General features: G+C 31.0%; 3 protein-coding genes across 5 annotated transcripts; 2 read left to right on the top strand and 1 right to left on the bottom strand.

Moving 5' to 3' along the window:
- The first annotated feature begins 898 nt into the window (after positions 1 to 898).
- LOC112684235 (APOPT family protein CG14806, mitochondrial) lies at positions 899 to 1,291 on the top strand. Its single transcript, XM_025555635.1, has one exon. It carries the CDS (start codon positions 899 to 901, stop codon positions 1,289 to 1,291), a length of 393 nt encoding a protein of 130 aa, XP_025411420.1.
- Positions 1,225 to 3,470, top strand: LOC112684218 (beta-1,4-glucuronyltransferase 1-like). Its single transcript, XM_025555601.1, has 5 exons — positions 1,225 to 1,323; positions 1,399 to 1,759; positions 1,820 to 2,324; positions 3,047 to 3,200; positions 3,275 to 3,470. Exons 1-5 carry the CDS (start codon positions 1,303 to 1,305, stop codon positions 3,461 to 3,463), a joined length of 1,230 nt encoding a protein of 409 aa, XP_025411386.1. The 5' UTR covers positions 1,225 to 1,302; the 3' UTR covers positions 3,464 to 3,470.
- An 862-nt stretch (positions 3,471 to 4,332) lies between these two features.
- LOC112684239 (AT-rich interactive domain-containing protein 2) lies at positions 4,333 to 23,913 on the bottom strand. Of its 3 annotated transcripts, none has more exons than XM_025555638.1 (18): positions 23,024 to 23,913; positions 20,849 to 20,942; positions 14,284 to 14,381; positions 13,997 to 14,148; positions 13,714 to 13,932; positions 13,016 to 13,644; positions 12,780 to 12,944; positions 12,337 to 12,682; positions 12,019 to 12,274; positions 11,679 to 11,961; positions 11,005 to 11,262; positions 10,117 to 10,248; positions 9,928 to 10,051; positions 8,549 to 9,858; positions 8,312 to 8,476; positions 8,044 to 8,097; positions 5,544 to 5,635; positions 4,333 to 4,698 (listed from the first exon to the last, which is right to left on the bottom strand). In XM_025555638.1, exons 1-18 carry the CDS (start codon positions 23,113 to 23,115, stop codon positions 4,593 to 4,595), a joined length of 4,575 nt encoding a protein of 1,524 aa, XP_025411423.1. In that variant the 5' UTR covers positions 23,116 to 23,913; the 3' UTR covers positions 4,333 to 4,592. The 3 variants fall into 3 exon arrangements, with proteins under 3 accessions (XP_025411423.1, XP_025411426.1, XP_025411425.1); XM_025555641.1 differs by having other exon boundaries at positions 11,116 to 11,262; XM_025555640.1 differs by lacking the exon at positions 8,044 to 8,097.
- Positions 23,914 to 23,919: the final 6 nt, after the last annotated feature.

Below are 23,919 nucleotides of genomic sequence, written 5' to 3'. Positions count from 1 at the left end.
ATCTCTTGTCGATGAGAATCAAACTCCTATTGAAGTACTTTCGTCAGTTAAAAATTCCAATGGTTTATTTCCTAATATTAGTGTTGCTCTTCGGATACTTTTAACCATTCCAGTCACTTCAGCCAGTTCGTAATAGGATCAGCCTGGTAACTATTTAATTTGAAATACTTGGGTAATTCAATACAAAAGATTAAATTTATTTAAAAAAAAAAAAAAAAAAATGTAATAAAAACGATGAGTTTAAAATTTGAAATTTGCGCCTCTGTATAATTAGCGCTCGGGGCATGGGCCCCGGATGCCCCCCCCCTTAAATCCGGTATTGATCTTTGTACCTGTTTGGTTTCAATATCACTATCCAATAATTGGCGGCTGATATATACATGTAATTATCTAAAATAGGTAGACATCAATATTAAAATCAACCACTAAGTATTGGATGGTTACATATCTTGTATATCTTTAATCGTGGTGCTCACTTGCTTGACTAGCACTTGCCGGTGTGTGCGGCTGATAAATAAAGACCAATATATCATGGAAGTATAAAAATTTGAGCTCATTGAATTTCATTGATTTATTTTTCTTATCAAATATTTAAAGGTCATCTAAAATAAACCGTATAGATGTATTTTTATCATTTTACAGTTTATAATACGTATAAATAATGGACTGTTAAGGTTAATTTATTTCCGTAACATCGTTTTTGTAATACAACGGAGTCACTTGTAGTCTATACATTTTGAAGACATTTTTAATTACGTTTTTCTGTTTTATAAATGTGGTCAGCTTTTGAGGTAGGTACACAAATACATAGATATTGCGAATTATTTCGACTTGAGAAATTTGCATGTAACTGTTTGTTCTTTTTAAACTACTCGTACGTAATTTTTCACTTAGCACAATGAACAATGTCGATTCAGTTGGTCCACCGGATCCAGTATCAAATTTACGACCAGTTAAATATCATATACCTAAACATGAGTCTTTAGCTGAACGTCAGTTACGACTCAAACGGATTGAAGTAGCCAAATGGAATCATGAATTTTGGTCTCGTCATAACTTAAAATTTGTTAAGGAAAGAGAAGCATACAAAAAATGTTTAGCCGAGAAGGGCATATCAGCAGCTACTGCTGATCAAATGTCCGAATTTTACAAGGACTTTTTGGACCGAAATTGGAAGACACATTTAACATATAACTTTGAATGGTATAAAAGAAATATATCCATTGTACGATTAATGATGAATAAAAATATTTTCAAAGCAATTCAGTGGACTAAAAAATTTAAGTTTTGATTAATTTAAGAATGCGTCTTGTTAAATCATTTGTAAGTTAATTATTCAAATTTGTTTAATAAATTATTATATCTACTAAGTAATTGTATTCTTATATTTTATTTTAGGGTATAAATCGTTTTTCTACTTTCATTCATCATGTTAGTGTTTTATTATTATTATATAACATTTACCTAACACTTAAACTGCTTAAAGCCAATTCCTCTATTAAAACTGATTGTATCAAAGAGAATTCAAATACTTCATTCTTCCATCTGACATTATCAACTGGAAGATGGGACAGTCGACGGATGGTTAAGACATATGATAATGTAATTTTAGCAGACCAAAAACAAAGTGGAATGGTATGTTTGGCTACACAATGTTCAGTAGACCGATTAACATCTATTGTAGAACTAGCAAATAACTGGAATGGCCCAATATCGACTGCAATTTATGTAGCCGGTGAAGAATTATATTATATACAAGGTAGGTGTTTCATATTTTTATGTTATAATTACTTGAATATTAACAGCCATTACATTTTAGATTATATAAGATTTTTACGTCGATGTTATCAGTCAGTCCGTCAAACAGTTACTTTTCATCTTGCTTTACCGGCAAATAAATTTCCTCAATCTTCACAATCAGGTTTTGAAACTGATCAATTATCATGTCATCAAGATCCTAGTGTTGTTTTATCAAATCTGATGAAACAATTACCAGAAAGCTTAAGGCGATGGAAAATTCGAATGCCTTATCCTCAAAATCATCTAAGAAATCTAGCTCGCTTAAATTGTCAAACACATTATTCATTGGTTACTGACATTGATATTATTCCAAGTATTAATTCAGCAGTATTACTTAACAACTTTTTGTCTGAAAGACCAAAATGCTTGAAATGTGTATATGTTTTACCTACTTACGAAGTTCATAAGTCTGCTATTCCTCCAAAAAATGTTACGGAGTTAACAAAATTGAAATCTGCTGGGCTCGCAAGATATTTTCACATGGAAGTCTTTAAATTAAATCAAATGCCAACAAATTTTGTAATGTATGTGAAATATATGCTATTGATTGTTTTTAATCTATCTATCTATTTTTTTTATAAATTCTTATAATTTTGTATATCCTGTAGAAATTTTAAATAAACCTTTTTATTTTGTTATTGTACTTCTGTTTATTATAGTTGTAATTTTAGAATTTTCCATTAATTGAATTGCATGTACAATGAGCTATCTTATATAGTTATAATAATTATTTATTATGTTGTTTATGAATTATCATAATCTAAAAATTCATTTTTCATTAATGCCTATAGATACTGAAGTTATAATTAATTTAATGTAACATTAAGGTATCATAGACTTTAGATTTTAGATTTTTGATAATAAGCTTTTTCAAAGACAAATAATATCAGTGCTCAAGGCTCTAAGGCAGATACTAAAGAAGTGGCCTTTTAAAAGTATATCAATAAAAATAACTTGACTAAGAAATTACTATACATATATCATTATTGTAATTAAAATATAAGTATATGTATATGAATTCACATTTTTTTTTTTTTGGAACATGGACAGGCTCTCAGACCCCTAGGTTCTTACCTTTCCTAAGCTGCCTAGTTTGCCTAGGTGAAGTGCAGCACTGAAAAATATAAGTATATTTTTGTAAACATTTATATTTGCTGTAACTTTAAAATAATAGCAAATTTATATTAATTTTTTTAATACTTTCCAATTTTATGAATATCATTTACCGATTTTATTTTTGTTTTAGGTTTGAAAAAAGCTCTAAAAAACATGAAGGTTTACACATTAGTCACAAGGTACCTAAGTATCAATTGTATTATGAACCGTTTTATGTATCATTAAATAATGTTCCAAGTTATGATGAACGGTTTATTGGCTATGGCTATACAAGAAACTCACAGGTTCATTTTTGCTCTTAACTTTAACATGAATGATCAATTAGTAGTGGTCTAATCATTATATTTATTATCCTTAGGTATATGAAATGTTTGCAGCTAAATATCAATTTGAAGTACTAGCTAATATATTTACTTTTCAACACAATTTTGCATCACAGAAAAAAAAATCTAACTATCGAGAAATGCAATATGCAGAAAATTTAGCATTATTTACTAAATTTAAAAAAGAAATAGCCGCTCGTTATTTATTAAGTCATTATTTATAAAATTATTCCATTCTAACTTTTTAAAATTATATACCTCAACTCAATTTCATTCATTTTATTATATTTACACTATTGTAATATTCGTATATGTATTTTTTATTAAAACTTAAACTAAATATATATAGTTTAATTCCAAATACCTAAAAGGAAATTTAAATTCAATTCATTAGCTTTATAAAAATACAATTTTATATATTTTTCCAATTGTATGACCAAAATATTCTATTCATTTTTTTTATTAAGTAATGTTTAAAATACATTGTTTATTGCACATTTATAAATTGAAAAATAAAACAATGTCTATGTAAGTATAATAATTGTATTATTTGCATTTTTAAAGATTGATGACAATACCAATTTTATTAGTACATTTTATTATCAAGTATTGCACAATTATTTTTCATATACGTAATAAAAATCTTGAAAATAAAATAATATTTAAATAATAAAAAAAAAAAAATTGCAACCATTAAGTTTGCATTAGTTTGAATAAAATAATATGTTTAAAAATAAAAACTAAAAAATGTAGTATACAGAATTTTTATTATATGAAAAAATCGTATAAAACTCAGGTAACAACTAAGTATTTATGTACAACATTCACGCAACTGATTTGTAACTATTGTTTATAAATAATAATAATATAATAACCATAATAATAATAATAATAATAATAATTAAAAAATCTAGGAAAACAATTGTTCGCTTAAAAGTTACACTATTAAATGCATACTGATATACTTATTTAATATAAATATTGATTTTTTTTAAAAACTTAAAATTTTAAGACTTAAAATCACTCTAAAAACAAATTTTTGTGTACACAATATTTACAAAAGAATCTCAATGAATCAAGAAAAATATTTAAAAACTATATTTCAAAACTTGTGTAACAGTTTTAAGTAGAAGAACACAATCAGTCCAATTTAACTCGTCAATTTAAGTACTGTTTATGTTTTTTTTATTGGAAGACATTTAAGTCGATAGTCAAATGTTATTGAGGGAGAAAAATGTTAAAACTATTTTATATGTACATAACATTTTACACTATTGCTGATTATTAGTACATAGATTTTGTCCGATATATACACAAATTGCTATGTAAGTTAACTTAATCTTTTGTTTGTGGTCAACTAGAATGGCACAAGTCAAATAAGAGCTGTGAAATTGTTCTTGATGATTCAACATTACTCAGTGCTATGTTTGACAGATGCGCTTCATAACGTTTTAAATGCCTGCAGCAAAATAATGTAGCCGTTAAAACTATTACATAAGATGCATAATATTTTAGTATTTGTCTTGGTATAGGGATATGCGTTCAAAAATTAAATTTTTGAATAAAATGTGTTCATATGAATTTTTGTTTGAATTAATTTTTTTTTTAAAACTTTGTAATTATTATTTAGATATTATAGATATTAATTTATCTTTTATCTATAGTATATTAATAGTCATCTATTCAGACTATTAAATCGTTAACTAGGGAAAGACGGTTAGACGTGCATTAACATTATTAGAGTTTCATATAGTAACCATTATATCCGCCAGAATTATGGTCAGTAGCTCAATGAATTGAATATTAATTGTCACACACTACTTATATCATTGAATCTTGGCATAGTCTTTTAATAGGTAATTTTAAATCTGATAGAATGTATATATTTTATATTTTATATTATAATATTGTACTAGATTGATATAGAAACATCCAGGTGCTAATAAATTCATAATACTTATTCAAAAAATGCAAAACGAGAACGAAAACTTAATTAAACAATTTATTCAAGGCAGAATTGCAAAAAAAAAAAAAAATATATTAAGGTATCCTGACAGCAACATGAAAATAGAATTAAAAATTTAGTTATAAGATTTAAAAATTGTAATCAAAAACATAGTTTTTAAGAGGCAATACGTATAATTTAAACATTTAATAATTTTTTACTACATAAATAATAAAGAAATAAATAATTTAATAGGTTTTTTTTATTAACAATGAGTTTAGTTATTCAAACTAAAACTTATTTGGTACAAAAATTCATTTGAACACATAGCCCCTAGTAATTTCAACATTTTTACTTACCATCTTCCAGTTGAAGAATAAATGACTAGGTTCCGTAAAATTAGTGCTGATGTAAGACGTATGCTCTTGGTTACTGGACCTTCATTATCATCCTATAAAACACAATGTCATTAATATAAATATATATTATAACGAAGGTAAGCTAGATAAATTTTTAAAAGATAATTTTTCAACTACATAAAACTAAGATGTCAACATTTAATAGTAAAATTGTAATATAAAAACTTAATCTTAAAATTAACTAAAACCATCCAATTTTGTATACTATAATATCAACACACCATATTACTTTTTTTTTTTATCTATTAAGAAAATTAACAATCTATGCCACATTATACAAACACGTGAAAAACAGAGGAGGAAGGCCATCCAATGATAGAACTCTCTATAACAGATTATATGTTTATAATTGAACACTTAGCATTATTATTATTATTTTTTTTTTTAAAGAAGATCTCATCTCCGTTTATGGTTTATTCGACAGATCAAGTTGCCAGAAAGCTTAATGATAGAAAAATGGCAAGAGGGTTTGAGTGAGAATGGAGTTTTCAATGAAAGTTTAAATAATATATTTTTGCTAATTGGTTTATTGGTTCTATATTAAGATCGTCATGTAGGGAAATTTGATACATACCATGGAAGCTGAGGTAATGATACAAAGTAAGATAGATTGATACGTCTAAATAAAGCAAGTTTGAGAAAGGTTAACACCTCCCCAAATTTGAACTCCCTAGGCCTAAATACGCCTTAGAATGGATTTATATATAAGACAGAGAAGGTGAACCATATTACTTAAGGAACTATTCTAAAATTGTTGCAATATTACATCATCTAATATTTAGATTTATAAAACAAAAATCAATTTATTTAATAATAGTTAAAATAAAATTGAATATAATGAAATGAGGAGATGGGGAAAGACTAGTAAAATTTGTACTGTGACTACTATAAAATTCACTTCTAAATTAAAGCCACATCAAAATCTTATCTAATACACAAATCTATATTTTGTATCATCTTAAAGGACAAGTGTTATAAACTTGTAATTAATCTTGCTTCTAATAAAAAAGAAAAATTGTTCTTTAAATAAACATCTGCTTCTATTATATGTATTATGTACATATAAACCTTTAATGTGTATTTTATACATTAAAATTAAATAAATGTATAAATGTAAAAAGCTTTCAACTATTGCTTAAAATATATGTAGTCCACAGTTTTATGTATAAGGATTTTAAAAATGTTGACTACTTTATTATATTAAAATTTTAAACTTTAAACTTTATTCTTAATACTGTTCAATAGATTAAAGCAATTATTTTAAAATAAATAAAACAAAATTAATAAGACTAAAATAAAATTTTTTTTTTCAAAAGTCAAATATTTAAAAACTGAAGAAAAATTAAATAAATTATAAATATTTTAAGAACACCATCTTCGTGACAGTTAATACATTATTTATTAACTAAGTGCACTATGTATTTTGATTTAGAATTATTCTCAATTAATGAAGTAGTAATCATTATTATTTATTTATTTATTAATGTTGTTTAGTTGGACAATTTTATTAAAAACCAAAACATATTGTTAAGTAAATTAAATCTAATTTATCTTATAGACAAAATAAAGATACTAAGTGTAAACTAGTCTTGTTTATTAAAAATAGCATAATTATAAAAAGAATAATTTAACTACTAGTGAACAAGAAAAAATTACATAATGACTAATAATATTTGATACATTTAAATTAAATAAACTTCACAAGCAGACTAATCAATGATAAATTATGATTAGGGCTGGGATTTTGATGCAAGTTCATCTTTTTTTTCTTATGTCCCAACACATAGGTCTGTCCATAAGCAGAAAATGTGTTTCAAGTGATATTGATTAATTTAATGTAGTTTTTATTTTGTATTTCATGACAAATTTAACTTTATATGCATTTTTAGGGCACATTTTGCTGTTTTTATGGCGTTTTTCAAGTTCTTAGAGCATTTTTCATAATTTATCTGTTCATTCTTAAATATTAGCCGTTTGTACACTCAAAACTTGCACGTTTAGTATGTAATCTTTTATATTTATAAACTAATGAATACAAGCATATTAGCCCATATTCATATTTAATTAAAAATAGAACAAAATTAAAATAATTTAAAAGAAATTTTTTTATTTGCAAGAGTCCAACGTTGATCAAATAATAAATAAAGTTAAATACAATGTTAATATTAAACAAATAGATACCTGTTCATTATTATATTGTTAAATAAATATAATTAAATATATTTGATAATTATTTTTATATTATGGCTTTTAAACTATAATAAATACATTTTTAAAGCTTTTGGGAATTTTTTTTAGAGCATTAAAATCCCAGCTCTAATTATGATCAATAAACACAATTCAATAAGAATTAATAAATAACAGTTGAAACATGCAATATCAAAAAAGTAAATTAAACAACCAAAATTTGAAATGCACACACTCAAAAAAATGTATTTACCTGATCGACATTGCTAGCCGATTGATGATTTCCAGCTGCACTCACTAGTCTTTGCTATGTTTTCAAGAATACATAAAATAAATTAATCATATTAGCTTCCTAAAATCTTAGACAATTAAATACTCCTAAAATATAATTCTACTTTTTTAAATTTTTTTTTTATGAATTGGTACATTTACTGTCATTTCTTAAATATATACTAGACTAAAAATAGACTATTATATATGTTAATTAAGCGTATGAACAATTAAATTAAAAAATATCTCACCTGTAATTCTTTGGGATTAACAAATTCTAATGCATGTCTTTTAATGGCATTAAAGGCAGCATTAGGTGCATAACCTGGATGAGGTGTAGGTGGGGCTGGTGCTGGAATTTCACTGCGACCGCTTTGAGATAGCTGTCTCCTTCTAACTGCCATCATTCTTAATACCTATGGATAGGATAAAAAAAAAAATTACATTTTTTATGAATATTAATTTTAAAAATATATTCTAACACTTACATCGGGATTACAGTGTCTATCAAACAAGTGTGTCATTAATGAAAATCGTTTGCGTTTCATAGCATCACATCGTTCCCATAAACACTGCATTTCTTGCACACCATTTGAAGGACAATGAGACTCACACGCGTGCATGTAAACTTCATTGGCAGATTTGAAATTACGCATGCACCCTCTCCACTCACATAAAAACTGACCTTGATTGGTAGTAGTATGTACTTCACCACTAACTTTTACTGGAGCTGTTGTGCGTATCCTGGTTTGGACAGATGGTGTAGGCATAGACGCAGACACAATATGAGGTACAGTTTTTATGACTTTAATTTGCTGTTTATTCGTATTAGACGTGGCAGGTGTTACAGGTCTTGTTACCATAGTTGTGGTTTGTTTAATAGTAGGAGGAGTTGGAATCCGTTGTACTATCACTTTAGATTGATTAGCTGGTGAAGATGATTGCACAAAGTTTGATTGACTTAAAGTCATTGTGTTAGGTGATTGATTATTATTTCCAGACGGCTGTTGAAGAATTATAATAGTTTTAGCTCCTGAACCCTGAGGAGTAGTCTGGGCTACAAGTACAGTTTGAGCTTGACCTTGTACTAGAGCAGACTGTGGTTGTGCTAACACATATTGTGGCCCTCCTGTATTACCTTGATGGACCATTGTTACAATACCTCTTTGATTATTTGATGGCCATTGGGTATTAGAAGAAGAAACAATTATTTGACCCGGAGTTTGGAATATTTGTTGAGTTGTAGGCTGAGTATTAACTTGCATTTGTTGTTGAGGAACAGTTTTTGGTGGTTCATCTTCAAGTCCATCAATATCTTCTAACACATCAGCTGCTAATGCAGCATAGAGATTTGCTGCAGTCGAAGAAGCTTTCATGTTACTTTCATCAACTTCCATGATTTCTTCATCGTTACTACTACTATTACCATTGAGATGTGGTTTTTTTGGTGCTTGATCACAAGGAATATTCTCTTCTGATGTCCGTTTACCACCAACAATTACTTTAACTACCTGACCAGACTTATCTGCTTCTGCTTCTTGTTTAATTTGAATACAAGCACCTGTTGATTTATCTTTTGTGTCTAAGCATGCTCCATTTAATTCTAGTCCATTGTCTCCAACTTGTATTGACCCAAATAAAAATGGTGCATCTTTTTTCTCAATATCTTTATCAACTTTATCTAATAGTCCTGATAACATTACACTCTTTGAAGTAATATCATTAATTTCAGGTACTTCTGGCGTTCCATTTTGAAGAGATTCCTTTTTTGGCTCCACTTTAATTAATTCACTATGATCTACCAAAAAATAATAATTTAATAAATTAAGAATAACATTTAAAATATGTAAGCAGTTGATTAATTTACCTTTATCATTTAGTTTATTTAAACTATTGACCAATATTTTATTACTTGAAGGAATTGTTGTTATTACAGATTGGTGATGTTCTGACTTAGTAACAACTATACCAGTATCATTTTTACATATCTCCTACAATAATAAAGTGTGCTTTATAACTCATGTACATAATAACTCAAAATTCTATAATAACTTACTTCTGAAGATGTAGTCTTAATACCGTTAATTCTAGCATTTTGCTTAGGAATTATAGATGATGCTGAAGCTAACGTTGAAGAAGAATTATTTTGTTGTTGTAATATTTTTTGTTGTTGTTGACGTTGCGTTACCTATTTACCAAAAATACATAATTATAATTATAAATTTAATACTATTATATAATATTATGAAATTTATAGTTACAAAAGAAATAAAGATTAAATTGTATACTTAAAACTGAAAATTGTATTTTTTTTTTTCAATAGGAATTTTAAAGAACAAAAATTAATGATTTTCAAAAAATAAATTAACATATTCAATAGAGAAATTATACTCAATACCTGTTATCAATTTAAATTAGAAATTTTAAATAGATCATATAATGAATATTAAAGTATAACTAAGTACATAAACATTAAATTATGTAAGACACAAAATGTTTGTTAGTAAAAAATAATTCAACACAACAAAAATACTACAAGTTAAAAAAAACTTATTTTATTAAAAATTTAAAACTAATAATTATTGTTAAACATAAGTATCAAAGAAGAGAAGCACATTTTGCCTTGTTAGCTAATGAACATTATTTGAACTTGTAAGTTATAATTACTAATTTATCTACTTTATTAAACATATTTAGTATTAAAACGAAGTATTAGTCTGATTTTACTCAACCATGCCTACAAACCTTACTTCCACCTTCAGTTCACATAGTAAAATAATTTGAATAAACATCTATAAGTAAAATTTGAAGAAAAAAGAAAACCCGAAAAATCTGAGAAATTTTTTAAATTTCACCAGAATACTTTATGTTGTAGGCACCACAAGAGAAATTATTATTTTATTGTTTATATTTTTTTTTTTTGTTTACGTTAATATAAACTTACCTCAGTAATAACAGTAGAATTGCAATTTTGAGAAGAAGCATATAACGTGCAAGACTCATTATTACTAAGTTTAATGGTCGCAGAAGGCACATTCAATTTTGGATCGCATACCTTGCTAGCTAACAATGTTTTAATTAAAGATGTGTTGTTATTAGATAATAAAGATCCTTCAGTTTGAGATACAGTAGAAGATGCAGCGGTAGTAATGACTGATGTCTCAGTAGCAACACTTGTAGATGAAACAGGATTTTGTAGGGTCTAGAAATAAATAGAAGCAGATGTAACTAAAATGTTCATAAGAATTATTCTAAAATTCTTTGCTACCATTTTTAGAAGAAATAAAAGTAGCATGCTTAATGTATCATAAATAATGATGATTTAATATATCTTTGATAATAATTTAATAAATATAATTAATACATTATGTATTCTTCAATAATATGACAGTACTTGGATGATATATAATAATTTTGTTATGTCATAAATGAATATTTGTTACAAATAACTATAAATGTCTAATTATATCTTTCTTTTTTTCCTGATTGCCTTATGGCTCTACTTTTAATAATTAATTTATTGTATTACAAAAATATTTATAGGATGAAAAAAAATATTATTCAGTTACAGTATCTAATCACATATATTTACGATTTATAGTCAAATAAAATGTTTACCTTTCCAAGAATTTCACGTTTAATTAAAGGAGAATTCTGTTGGGCATTAGTAGCTGGTGCACTGAGTTGTGCTTTTAGGATGGGTGAGGTAGGAATGGATGAGGCTGTTACAGATGTAGATTGTGACATAACCATTGGTGCACTGATTGGGAACGACAATGGTTTTGATCGAACCTGAATTCCATCATAGGCAATAATTTGAGTAGGTGGATCCATTGCTATTCCACCTTGGCTCTGTGCAAGTTTAACACTTTTTGGTCCAACACCCGGTCCAAACACAGCTCTAAAAAAAATTATATTTTATAGTTAATAAATTAATAAAATTAGTATAATAATTTACTTGACACAACGTGGAAAATGAAGCGGAGCAATTACTCCTCTTCTACCAGCTCTAGCACAAGCAGTCATGTATAACTTATATAATTCAGCTTGATCAATTCCTCGTCCAGGAGTAGGACATACTTCAAGTGTAGCACGTATCCAATTTAAAGCAAATTGTTCATTTTCTTGTTGAATTAAATTGGCTGCCTGAGGAATACAGGGTGAAGTTTGACTTGTAGATACTACAGTTGAATTGGTCGTAACAGTCATAGTAACTAAATTATAATTAGTTAATTAACATCAAATTTTTAAATATTAAATAAGTAATCAAATATACCTGGAACCATCATTTTGGGAGTAGCAATAGATTGCACTGGTGGAGGTCCAGTTGGTGTCACTGACGTAAAAGTATTAAGAGTCGTAGACATAACTGGAACAGCACTTGGAGCATTAGGTAAAATTACAGGATTAGCAACTGCTGGTGTTGGTAGAGGAAGCACATTTTGCGATGTGAAAGTTGAAATGAGGTGCTGGGTAGCATTAGCAGGTGAAGGAGGAACACTTGGGGCTGCCATTAAATGTGTCTTTGGTGTAGATTCAACTGAAAATGATGTTGTTGAAGGGGTAGTAACAGTCTCAATAACTCTCATCAATATACATGCTTTGGGACCATATGTCTGTGCCTAAAAACGTAATTCAAAATAAATATAAGAGAATAAAGAACTAACTATTAAGAATATTAATAGACACATAATACAAACAAATTTAAATAAAACTTACTTCAACAGTTATTAAAGAAACCAGAGTATCAATAACTCCATGTACATGAACAATTGCATTACAAGCACGTTCACCAAGTGAACTTAATGAGTACAAACATTCCAATGTTTGTATTAGCAACATGATATCATGTAAGGATAACATGTTACAAATTTTGTCGTATACCTAAAGAAAACAGAATTAATTTTTTTTTGTCTTTTGACGGAAAAAATAAAATGAAAAATGATTTTCCATACCTTTTGATTAATATTTTTTAATAAAAACTCTTCGTTTGATTCTTTTGTGCCCATTCGATTTAGCGCCTCAACCGCACTTAGAATAATGGAACGATCATTAGATTCAGTAATATTTTTACAGACAATATTTAATGTAGCATGCTGTAAAGAACCAACATCAAGAGGCACTACGGGACCTATGTTACCCAACATTTCAAATCCAATTTGGTGTAAACAGTTCCATCTTGTTGCACAACATAATAAAACAAATCTTAGGAAGGTTAAGTCTTGACCCATAACTTTCATATTTTCCTCAAAAAATGTTAAATTCCTAAGGATTAGTGCTACTTGATAAACCCGTTGTCCATACGGATCATCTGTTCCTGGAGGCCTTTTGAGACCAAACAATTCATCATCAGATGGATCAAAATTCAATTTCACTTTATTATTTTTATAATCATCATCATCATCACTACATGAACTAGATTCATCATCTTTACGAGGTAGAGTTTTTGGAGTTCGAGCACAAAATCGACTTTCATCTGTCAAATACAGAAGTTCTTGTTCATCCAGAACTTCTTTCCAAAATGACTTTATTGACCATTTTCGTACTTTTCGATAATAATCCTCCCAATACTTACGTGAAGCAGCTAAAATATTTTAAATTATCATTAATACACGGTAAAATTTTAAACTGTACAACTTTATAACAATCTTACGATGAGTAAATACTCCAGCATGAGCTAAAAGATGATGGAGAATTTGTGGGCATTTGGATAATTTAATTGCATGTTTGTTTTCATTTGATAATAGTATGCAAACATTAATTGCTAGGTCTTGCTCATTAGGTAAAGGTGATAATAGAGATAAAGACAATTTTTCATAATCACTTGCTTTATAGAGGTTTGTTGATAAACCATGAAATGACCGTACTTGTTCTATAAAAATAAATAAAATTCAAGTTGCAATAAAAAAAATAAAAATAAAAACATATGTATTTACCATTAACAGTATGTTGGTGATGATTATAGACCAAAGGAACAGAATGCAAAGCTCTAGCAGACCATTTTTTATGTCTGCTATCTTCATCATCATCACCAGCAATTGATCCAGTTTCACCCAAAAAATTAATTTTTTCATATCGATCTAAGTACCTATTAAATAAAAATGGAAAATAACAACTATTAACTATTGTTCTAATTATTTCAAATATTATAATTTATGTCTAATCTGAGTAACTTATTATTAAAAATATTTTATAAACCATTGGCCTTTAAAATGGCCTTTACCTTAAATATATTTGTTTTAATGCAACTTCAGCATTAACACAGGACGAAAGCAGATCAAAATTTTCTAAAAGATTCTTCCAATCATTTCTTTGGTTAACCTATAAAGTAATAAATAATCAAATCAATATTTATGGATGTAGATAATTATTTTAATTTTAATTACTACAATACATAATAAATCATTAATAGTCTAGGTAATCTGTATTTATACAACTATCTTAATTCTAGAATTGTAGTCGTGTACAAATATATAACTAATTTTTATTTAATATTATTGCACTCAACTAACTCAAATATACACAGTACCTAATTCATAAGCATTGATACAACAATATCAGTTTGTATCATATCAAATAATCTATTATAACATTTTGACAGCATAAAAATTTCAAATATTTAATCAACAAAAAGGAAAATATTATATATTTAGTTTTAATGACGAATTATTATTAGTGTAATTGGAAGTACACGAACATTTTAATAATTAGTTTAAAAATGAATTAAGAAATAAGCAAATGACACAAGGTGTGATTGAAAAAAATTAAGATAAGCCAAAAAATGAATAATTTTTAATAAGTCATTCATTATCATGAGCTCATGGCTATACTGACAACATAATAATGTTAACTGACAATATACTGTATTACGTCCGAAAACGTAACACACCATAACGGTAAAAGAGGAAAAACCGAGTGAAAAAAGAATGCAAAGTCCCCCGAGTGCGAAATGATGTGAAGTATGATTCGTAAAGACGCTTAACAACGGAAGCACGTGGCGTCTGCTGGGGGTATCCCTCCAGCTGATCGGGCAATAGTGACGTCATGCAGTGGAGAGGTGAACAGCAGCCCCACCACCAGTCGTTTTATCAATAGCCCCTTGCGTCAAGATCAAGTGCATATCCGTGAAACCATCCTAACGTACCAAGGTATTTAGACACGTTCCCCGATTCTATGAAATGATACATTGAGCAGTATATAGCTAACGAATACAGATAACTCGGTTCAAATTATCAAATATCTAATTGAAGAATAAAATTTCGTATTCATATTACAAACGTTCTACAATTGTCTATTGTTTTCAAGCTATATAGGCTGATAAGACGGTTTAGATTATATATACATAATTCAACTGAAGAGGTCAATTTTTTTTTTTAAATTTCAAGTTAATAATCAAAATGTATACATAACTAAAATTATAAACAAATTAAATTATTGCAACATAATATATTATAAAACTATTGTTAGGCTTGAATATGTTTTTTTCTGTAATCAAAGTAGACAGATAATACATTCGTATAAAGATTATTTAACAATTAAGCAATCCGAATTGAACTTATCTATAATATATAACTTATCAATAATCTGTGGTATGATAAAATTAGTATGGCTTATATGAGTCATATATTTTTGTTTTCGTGTTGTTCTTAAAATATTAATGTGTAAAAACCATATTAAAATAATAATTAAATTCAATCAACTAGAGAAAACATGATTAAATACGAATACAATTAAAAATTACAAGTGTAATTTTCTGGTATAAATATTAGCAGTATTATTTTATTTTTCGTAAAATTAGTGTGGTGTACTTTTCTTTCGATTCAACTTCCGACTATAATAGTTCCCGGATGGGTGACCACTACCGGGAGTTTAGCTACAAAACTGTATACAATACATAGTATGGTTAAATCTGCTATAGATATTTGTAGATTTATACATGGTAACAAAAAAACCTTTAATAAAATTAATTAAACATTTATCCTTAAACCCTTTTACTATGAAAAACAATAATAAAAGTAACTTCTCTAATAAGACAGAAAGAGATTGTCGTCATGAAGTTAATATTTATAAATAACTAATTCACATTTCGACAGAGTACATGAAATATTAATTTTAAATAAACTTATCATTATTTATTTCTATATGCCTAGATAATAGCGTAATGTTGGTATACATAAATTTATTTTTAAATTTTTATTTATATAATCAAATTCAGATAATCTCCAATGTTAAGTATTTAGTAGCGATAAAAGTTGATAAAAGGAAGAATCTAAGAAAAGATAAGTGATAGATTATGCTTTACTTAATTTAAAAAATATAAATATATAGATAGGGAAATTAAATGTTGGAAACAAAATATTAATTATATCATTTAATGACATACATTTTCACTTATTTTTATTTAAAAAATATTAATGTTTGTATTAAACTGATAATTAATTAATATTATTACTACATAATGCTACACATGTATAATGTACAAATACATCTTAAACAACGAAATTTAAGTATAAAATGAATGTATTATCAGCCCTATTTAATAACTGCATTGATATTTTATGAGTCCATTGATAAATAAGCTAATAACAATGTAATCAACATTTATATTACTATATTGAATGTCAACTCAATATTTTTAATAATTAATTAATACAATAGTATAAAAGATAACTTAGTTCGAGGAAGGTAAGTTGCTTGTTTTTTTATATTCATAACAATAACTTGTTTCTAGGTATGAAAATTAATAATTTATCTAGCTTGTAAGAATTTTTTTTATTTTTGATTAAATAAACATTTACCTTTTATTATTATATTTATAATAATAATTATTACATCAATATAAATATATTATAATATATAATATAAATATATTTGTTCATTAAATCTAGTTTTAAAGAAATTATCTACCACGACGCATGTTAACACTTTTTATCTTAATTTAAAATTTCTTTTAACTAATTTTTTTATCTTAATTCAAAATTTCTTCTAACTATACTAATTAGTTTTACAAAATTGTAATAAATATAATTTTTTTTAGATTTATTGAGAAAGAATACATTTTACGGGTCAAATATTTAGTTACTTGAACTTCTATAACTTCCCAATTTTTATTTATTAAATCATAAAAATGTAAGCTTCTCGGAGAGAGTATGATGACAGGCGTACAAAAAATGAATCAATTTAAACATCGTTTATAATAGTATATACCAGCGGTTATACACTTCTTACCCGGCAGTCCCCTTTAATTAGACCAATTTCAGCCACGATGTCTTGCTGAGAATACCAAGAAGAGCTCATATAATAAATGCACATCAGTTTAATTTTCTTATAAGCCTTGAAACCCCTTGAATGAATTCCATGCTCTGCCTCAAGGGAACCGCGGTGAGCAGTTTGGTAAACTATGGTATATAAGATGGGCTAATAGTACGAAAATGTTAGATATTTGTGATATTTAAAAGCAATAAACATGATTTAAAAGAAGATAACAGAAATTTGTAGCAATAAATTAATGTTCACTAGTATGTTAAACTAAAATTAAATACTTAATAGTTGTGGATTAAAATACAATTATTCTGTTTTATATTTTTGTAACTCAATAATACTAATATTTAAGAAAACATTTATTTATTTATTTTTTATGTTTCACTTTTATGAAAAAGTTACTGAACATCTAAAAAATTTATTTCTATAGCTGTTTTAAATATTCCTCCAAACTATCACCACAAACTGAAAGCAAATGTAAAATAATAATTAGACTAAGAGGTGTTTGCATTTTATTTAGTTAGTCTAGAATACCTAGTGTAATTATTACCACAACAGTTATTTTTTAATTAGATTCTTTATTTTAATATCTGCTAGCAAAAATAAAATAATCTACTGTAACAAAAGACTAGGATTTATATTTTGCGAAAAAATCCTAGTCTTTTAAAAAATAACCATTTAGGGTGTGCTATTTGGATCTCTAAAATATAGTTTCCCCGATGACACACGATTTGATCTCTTCACAAGTGAAATGTTCGCGGTGGTCGTAATAGAATTACAAAAGGGTCAAGTCAACGTGGTGGGTGAAAAAACGTAACAGCACTATTTTCACTGAAACGGATATATTGAAATCGTTTTTGGGCCGATTACCTATGATATTATAAATATAAAAAAAAAACTTAACACTACCAGGACACGGTGTGCGCAAACACGGAACCGGAGAGTAGACATATAGAAAACCAGATGGTCGTGGTTCAGATAGATCGTCGTATTCATGGCCAATGGTTCGTAAGAAAACATTGTACGCCGCGTGCGAGTGTGGAACACCCGAAAGGGCCAGAAACGCCAATAACCATATACATATGGACGATGATACAGAACAATGATTAATAATTAAACGTTGCGGACGGGGCGGTGCGTGGCTGGTAACAAAAAGCTGCACGCGCACGGTTCATCGTCGCCACAAATACTTCATGCCGACGGTGAAGTAGTGGTGGGGCGCGGACGGGGGGGGTCTCTCTTCGCCGACGGGGCGCTATTACCGTTACGGTTGTAAAAACGCCGTAACTAAAACATCGTAACGAACAATAATGAACCGTACGGCAATGGTTGAACGCGAATTTCGACGGTAACACGTCATTGGTGTAATGCTATATTATGTATAATATATTATAATGTAATATTGGTGTTGCGGTCGTTGTGGGCGAAAAACGTTTCCCGTCGTCGTCAAGTGTCGACGGAGTCTTCAGATAAAAATACGCATAAAAAAACGGGAGAAAAAAACAAATATCGCAATGGTAAACGTTCAAGAAGCGTGAGGATTCCGTTATAAACAGACGGTGAACGCACACGCTACGATGTACAAACAACACGTTGGGCGCGAAGAATGCGCGATATTGTAATAAATTCGATGTTATTAACGGAAGGGGGAACCAACGGCCACCGTGTGCGAGATGGCCGGCCGGAAGCGGTTCGACGACCGACGGCGGGTAATATTTTCGTTGGATAGGTGCGGAGAACCGCCGCCGTCAAAACCGAGTCGTATATAGCTGGCAGTGCGCAGCGCCACGAGGTAGGGGCAAGGAAACGCGGGCGGCAGCGACTGACGCACGCACACGGTCGGCCGCTGCTTTTCTGTTGACGACGGCGATGGTGGGGAGAACCCGAAAGCGGCAATCGCGCGCAATCGTTGACAGCCGCGCGCGCTACACGGCCAACCGTGCGACGTTGCCGAGTCGTGCGCGCTCCCGGATCCGTTCAATAGCGCCACGATGCCACCGAACCGAGAGCGCGCGCCGCCGTCGATTATACACACCGACCGTCATCGTCACAACACAACAAACGCAATAACATATTACTTATATAGATATATGTGTAAAAATGTACGTATATACGTACGCATAAATATACCGACGAATGCCGCACGCGCACGCGCCCTTTTACACCGTTTGTATACAATGCGTACGCGCGGCCGCCGCTCGATCGTAGAACCCACAATCGAGACACGAGAACCGTGTACATTACATTATTATTTTATACGACGGCCGTACATTTTAGATTGGTATTAAATTTGATTTTGGGTTTTTTTTTTCTTCTTCTGAATCCAATTATTGTACGCGTGTACGAGGGCTTAGCGAACACGTATAAAATGCTCTACGCACTTAAACGGGTTTTCCCGAAGGTTCCGGGGATAGCGTAAGACGCCCGCGGCGGAGCGGGGTGAGCGATGGGAACGTGGTGTGGGCGGCCAAGCGTTATTCGGAACCGGAAGTGGGGCCCCTGGCACGGCGGCAATGTAAACAATCCGCGGCCCGTGCACTAGGTCAGGACCGCGCCGCGGTGGTCACGTGCGCCGCCGAGACTATAGTGGATCGCGGTGGATGGGGGGGCAGCAGCAGCAGCAGCAGCAGCAGCACCCGTGTGGCAGTAAGTCACCGGCGACAGTGATAGTGACGCCCGGCCGTACGTGGTAGGGCGGAGGCGACGGCGGCGTCGTGTGATAAGCGCTCCGTCGTCGTCTGCTTTTAGATCCCCGAGATCGACCGCGTCGACCGATCGTGTTTGTATACAACACAAGTAGACACCGCACACACCTAGCGCGAATCGAGCGATCGACTACTACTCCGGCACCTACAACCGTAACCCGGTCCAACGCAACCACGCCGCCGCCAAACCGATCGTCGTGTTTTTGGTACTCTGTAGACACAAACGTCCGCGAGGCACGAAGACACCCGCGTTCGCGATTTTCATCCAGATCAACCCGCTCGGTCACCATAATATACCATATATCACTATCAGATATCATTTTTCACCCATCAGACTAACGTTATTCGTGTTTATTCCTTACGAGTGATCATAATTCAAGCACACCAAAAGTGGAAAATATTGATACTTCTTTTAACGTCAAAACTATGTTGTTCCGGTTTTAAACATTACTACCCGTTCATCAAATTATTTGTGCTCCTTTTATGTTTCACGATTCCGACACTATTATAACGTTTATACTATTCACTAGATGATTTTAAAGCGACCTCAGAAATGTAAAAAAAAAACATTTTTGTTTTCTGATCAATACAAATCACATTTTAAGAGAAACATTTTATTTCTTCATTAGGTCAATTTTATGTACAGAGTTTCTCGTCAGATATCGTTTAGGCTTACGGTTAATATTACTGTAAATACTTTACAACAAACTACCGAGGCGAATTTCGTTCGTCTTGCAATTACTACGGAAAAGCATTTCCGTACTGAATTTATTGGCAAAAAGTAAAATGAGCCCGAGAGCCATCAAGATCAAATCAACTTACCTTAACCCATCCTCCTTGAGCAGTGACTAGCACATACAGAAGATATAAATCAATATCTTTCCCATCAATTTTCGGTGATCCACGGCTTGGTGTCCTGAAATATAAATACACACAAATGTTTTAAAACAATAAAGATGGTATTTAAATCAGGGTTTTAAAAGATATCAGCACAGTAAAATCACAGAATTCAATAATTTAATGTTCTTTAACAAACTTTGTACAGCAAAAAAGTAAACAAAAACAAAAGTAACAAAAACGTGTTTACTATGATTGAGCAATCAACTGCAACACAAATAAATATCGATATTTAAATTATATTTGAGTTTTAGGAATGGGGAAAAAAAATAATAAAAAAAAAAAATCTTACGGTTGGTTGATATATCAATAATTTATATACATGTACAAAATGTATGAACATTATAGTTAAATAAAATAGCTAAAAATAACAATCCAAATTTTATGAGAAGTATTTGAAAGGTTGATACTGATCAATACTGTATTTATACTTATTTCAAGATTCATAATTTAAAATCATAAAAGTTATTTATTTTAATCATAACTTATGAATTTATGAATAAAATGAACACTTAATTATGCTTATTCAGTTTCTAATTATATTATTGACAATTGAATATCTTTGTTTATTTGAATTTACGATTGAACTTATGAAATTAAATTAAGTAGTAAACTAAAATAGATACTATAATTATTTGTCATAAAAATGTGGAGATAAATTTCTTGTAATTTAAAGAACGGAATTTTTTTTTTTTTTTTAAAAAAATCGTTTACATTTCGTATATTACTATTATACCATATTACGTTTTGATATTTCATCAAACGGCAGTCGATTGGATTTTGTTTGACCAATAAAATTCATAAACAAAGTGAGCAAAATAAAATAATCGAATTTACTACCTAACTAGAATTTTTAATTATTGCAAATTATGATTTATTCTTCGCATATGGTGTTGCAAAGAAGGAAAGTAATGGATTTCCGAAAGCAATATTTACGATATAAAGCCCGTTCGATAGAAAGTTTCAATATTTTTCACAACAGTGAAAAGCATATTCAACTATAAATGTACACGTGTAAGGCTGTGTCATAACTGAACACTAAGTTGTACTTCCATTTCATTATTTAAAAAAAAAAAAAAAATTGCGTATGAACATGATTACAAACAAATCAGATAATTATTCATCATATCATTAATTACTATAGAAAATTAAAATTAGTTAGTTTTTAGTTCAAATACGTAGTAATACACGTATATACACACATAAACACACACACACACACACTCATACACTTAATTAGTCAATAAAATATGTATAACGTGGGTACAGCTAGTTGAAACGAACGTTTCATAACCAAGACTATAAAAAAGTACTAGGAAAAATTAACAAAAATATATTAATAATAATATGTGAAACATATGTATGCAATGCAAAAACGAAAAAAACATTTTCTATAAAATCGTGTTACAACTCATCCCAGGCAGTATTATTTCTAATATATATTTTTACTTGAGCATCTGAGCATCAATTGAAATGGGCTCGAAAAGGCTGACCCTCTACCAATGCATTCAACACCGTTATTGGACGTCAAGAAAATGTCAGTTAATTTTTACGAACATATTGTAATTATAACTTCTATTTATAATATAGATGCACCGTCCGCATCCGTTTCTATCGACCGAGAATATAATTGTAACTATAAGGTTAATCTAACACAACCAACGTCCACCCCACACCCAAGCACGGGGAAAAATGTAATTCCCAAGATTGTAACCGAGTAACATGACCGGACGGCGTAGAACGATTTCAACGCGAAGCCCGTCAATAACAACAGTCTCGACTAATCAATAACGATCACGCGTCAACAGCGGGTACGCTCGTGAAACGACGAGCGCGGGAGAGCAAAGGGCCCACGGCGGCAGACCTGGTGCCGCGGAAACGCATTGGCGTTTTGGAGGGAAAGAAGACTGGGAATGTTGAGACTGGTAATTTCGAACCGTAGTTCAGAAGTCGCAAACGAGTGGGCGGCCCATTTCGATGGGAACGTTAAGGTCCCAAATTAGACGGAAGGGGGGGGGGTCTATCGGGTATTCGGTCCCGTGCCCTAAGAGAGACATCGGTAGAGATGAAGAAAAAAAAAAATTTAAGTCTCACACTTACCCTCTAGTGTCGTGGAAGTGCTGGAGGTCCCTCAGGAAGCTGGCCTTTTCCTTAGCGTAGCAGGCCGGATCCTTGTTCAGGACGCTGGCCATACCTACTGGGCGCGTTGAGCGTGTGCTGAGTTACGACGAGTGCGGTGGTGGCGGCGATGGACCACGCGGGCCACGAACGTGCACACGGAGTGTACACCCGAGGAACGCGCGCGCTGGCTGCTCGTCAGCGCTGGACGTCCACGAGCATTTCACGTCGTCGTCGTCGGCGGCCTCTGCATCGTTATCACCGGCGGCGGCGGCGGCCGTTATCTACGCCGCGGCGGATCTGTGACGGACGCGCACACCCCGCGCTGCTCGCACGTACGCGACGACGACGGCGGCGGCGGTGGCGGCACAGTCCAGTCGGCGGCGCGCGTCCCGTATCGTTGTCGCCCGGCGGCCGGACCACCACGGACGTCGAGTCTCGGCGGCGGGACGCGTGAAAAAAAAACGCACGGAACGGTAACGAGCTGCTAAGAATTTTTATATGCCCTATACGAGCGCACAACACTGCGGCGCAACACACAAAATGGCGACACGAAATCGGTGAATGTACGTGTACGTGTGTGTGTGTGCGTACGTTGGAGAAAAAAAAAAAAATTAATAAATAACGTGTAACGGCGGAGGTGTCCCGTGTGGGTCGGCGTAAAAGCCCGTGCGTACGGTGCGGTGGTGTTCAGGGCCGGCCCGACGCGGCGAGCGCGGTTGCGACGGGCAGAAAAAAAAAACAAACCAAACGCTCGCGGAAAACCGGGGAAAAGTCGAAATTCACTAGGCGATCCGGCAGACCATTCGTCATAGCACAGTGTGTTCACATCGGTCGGGTCGCTCCCACCCCACCAACGGAATATTGTCCAAACATCA

This window comes from Sipha flava, unplaced genomic scaffold, assembly GCF_003268045.1.
Source record: "Sipha flava isolate LNK unplaced genomic scaffold, YSA_version1 246_pilon_pilon, whole genome shotgun sequence".
Taxonomy (NCBI): Eukaryota; Metazoa; Arthropoda; class Insecta; order Hemiptera; family Aphididae; genus Sipha; species Sipha flava.
Note: the sequence above shows the minus strand (reverse complement) of the source record. Positions and strands in the feature narration are given on the sequence as shown.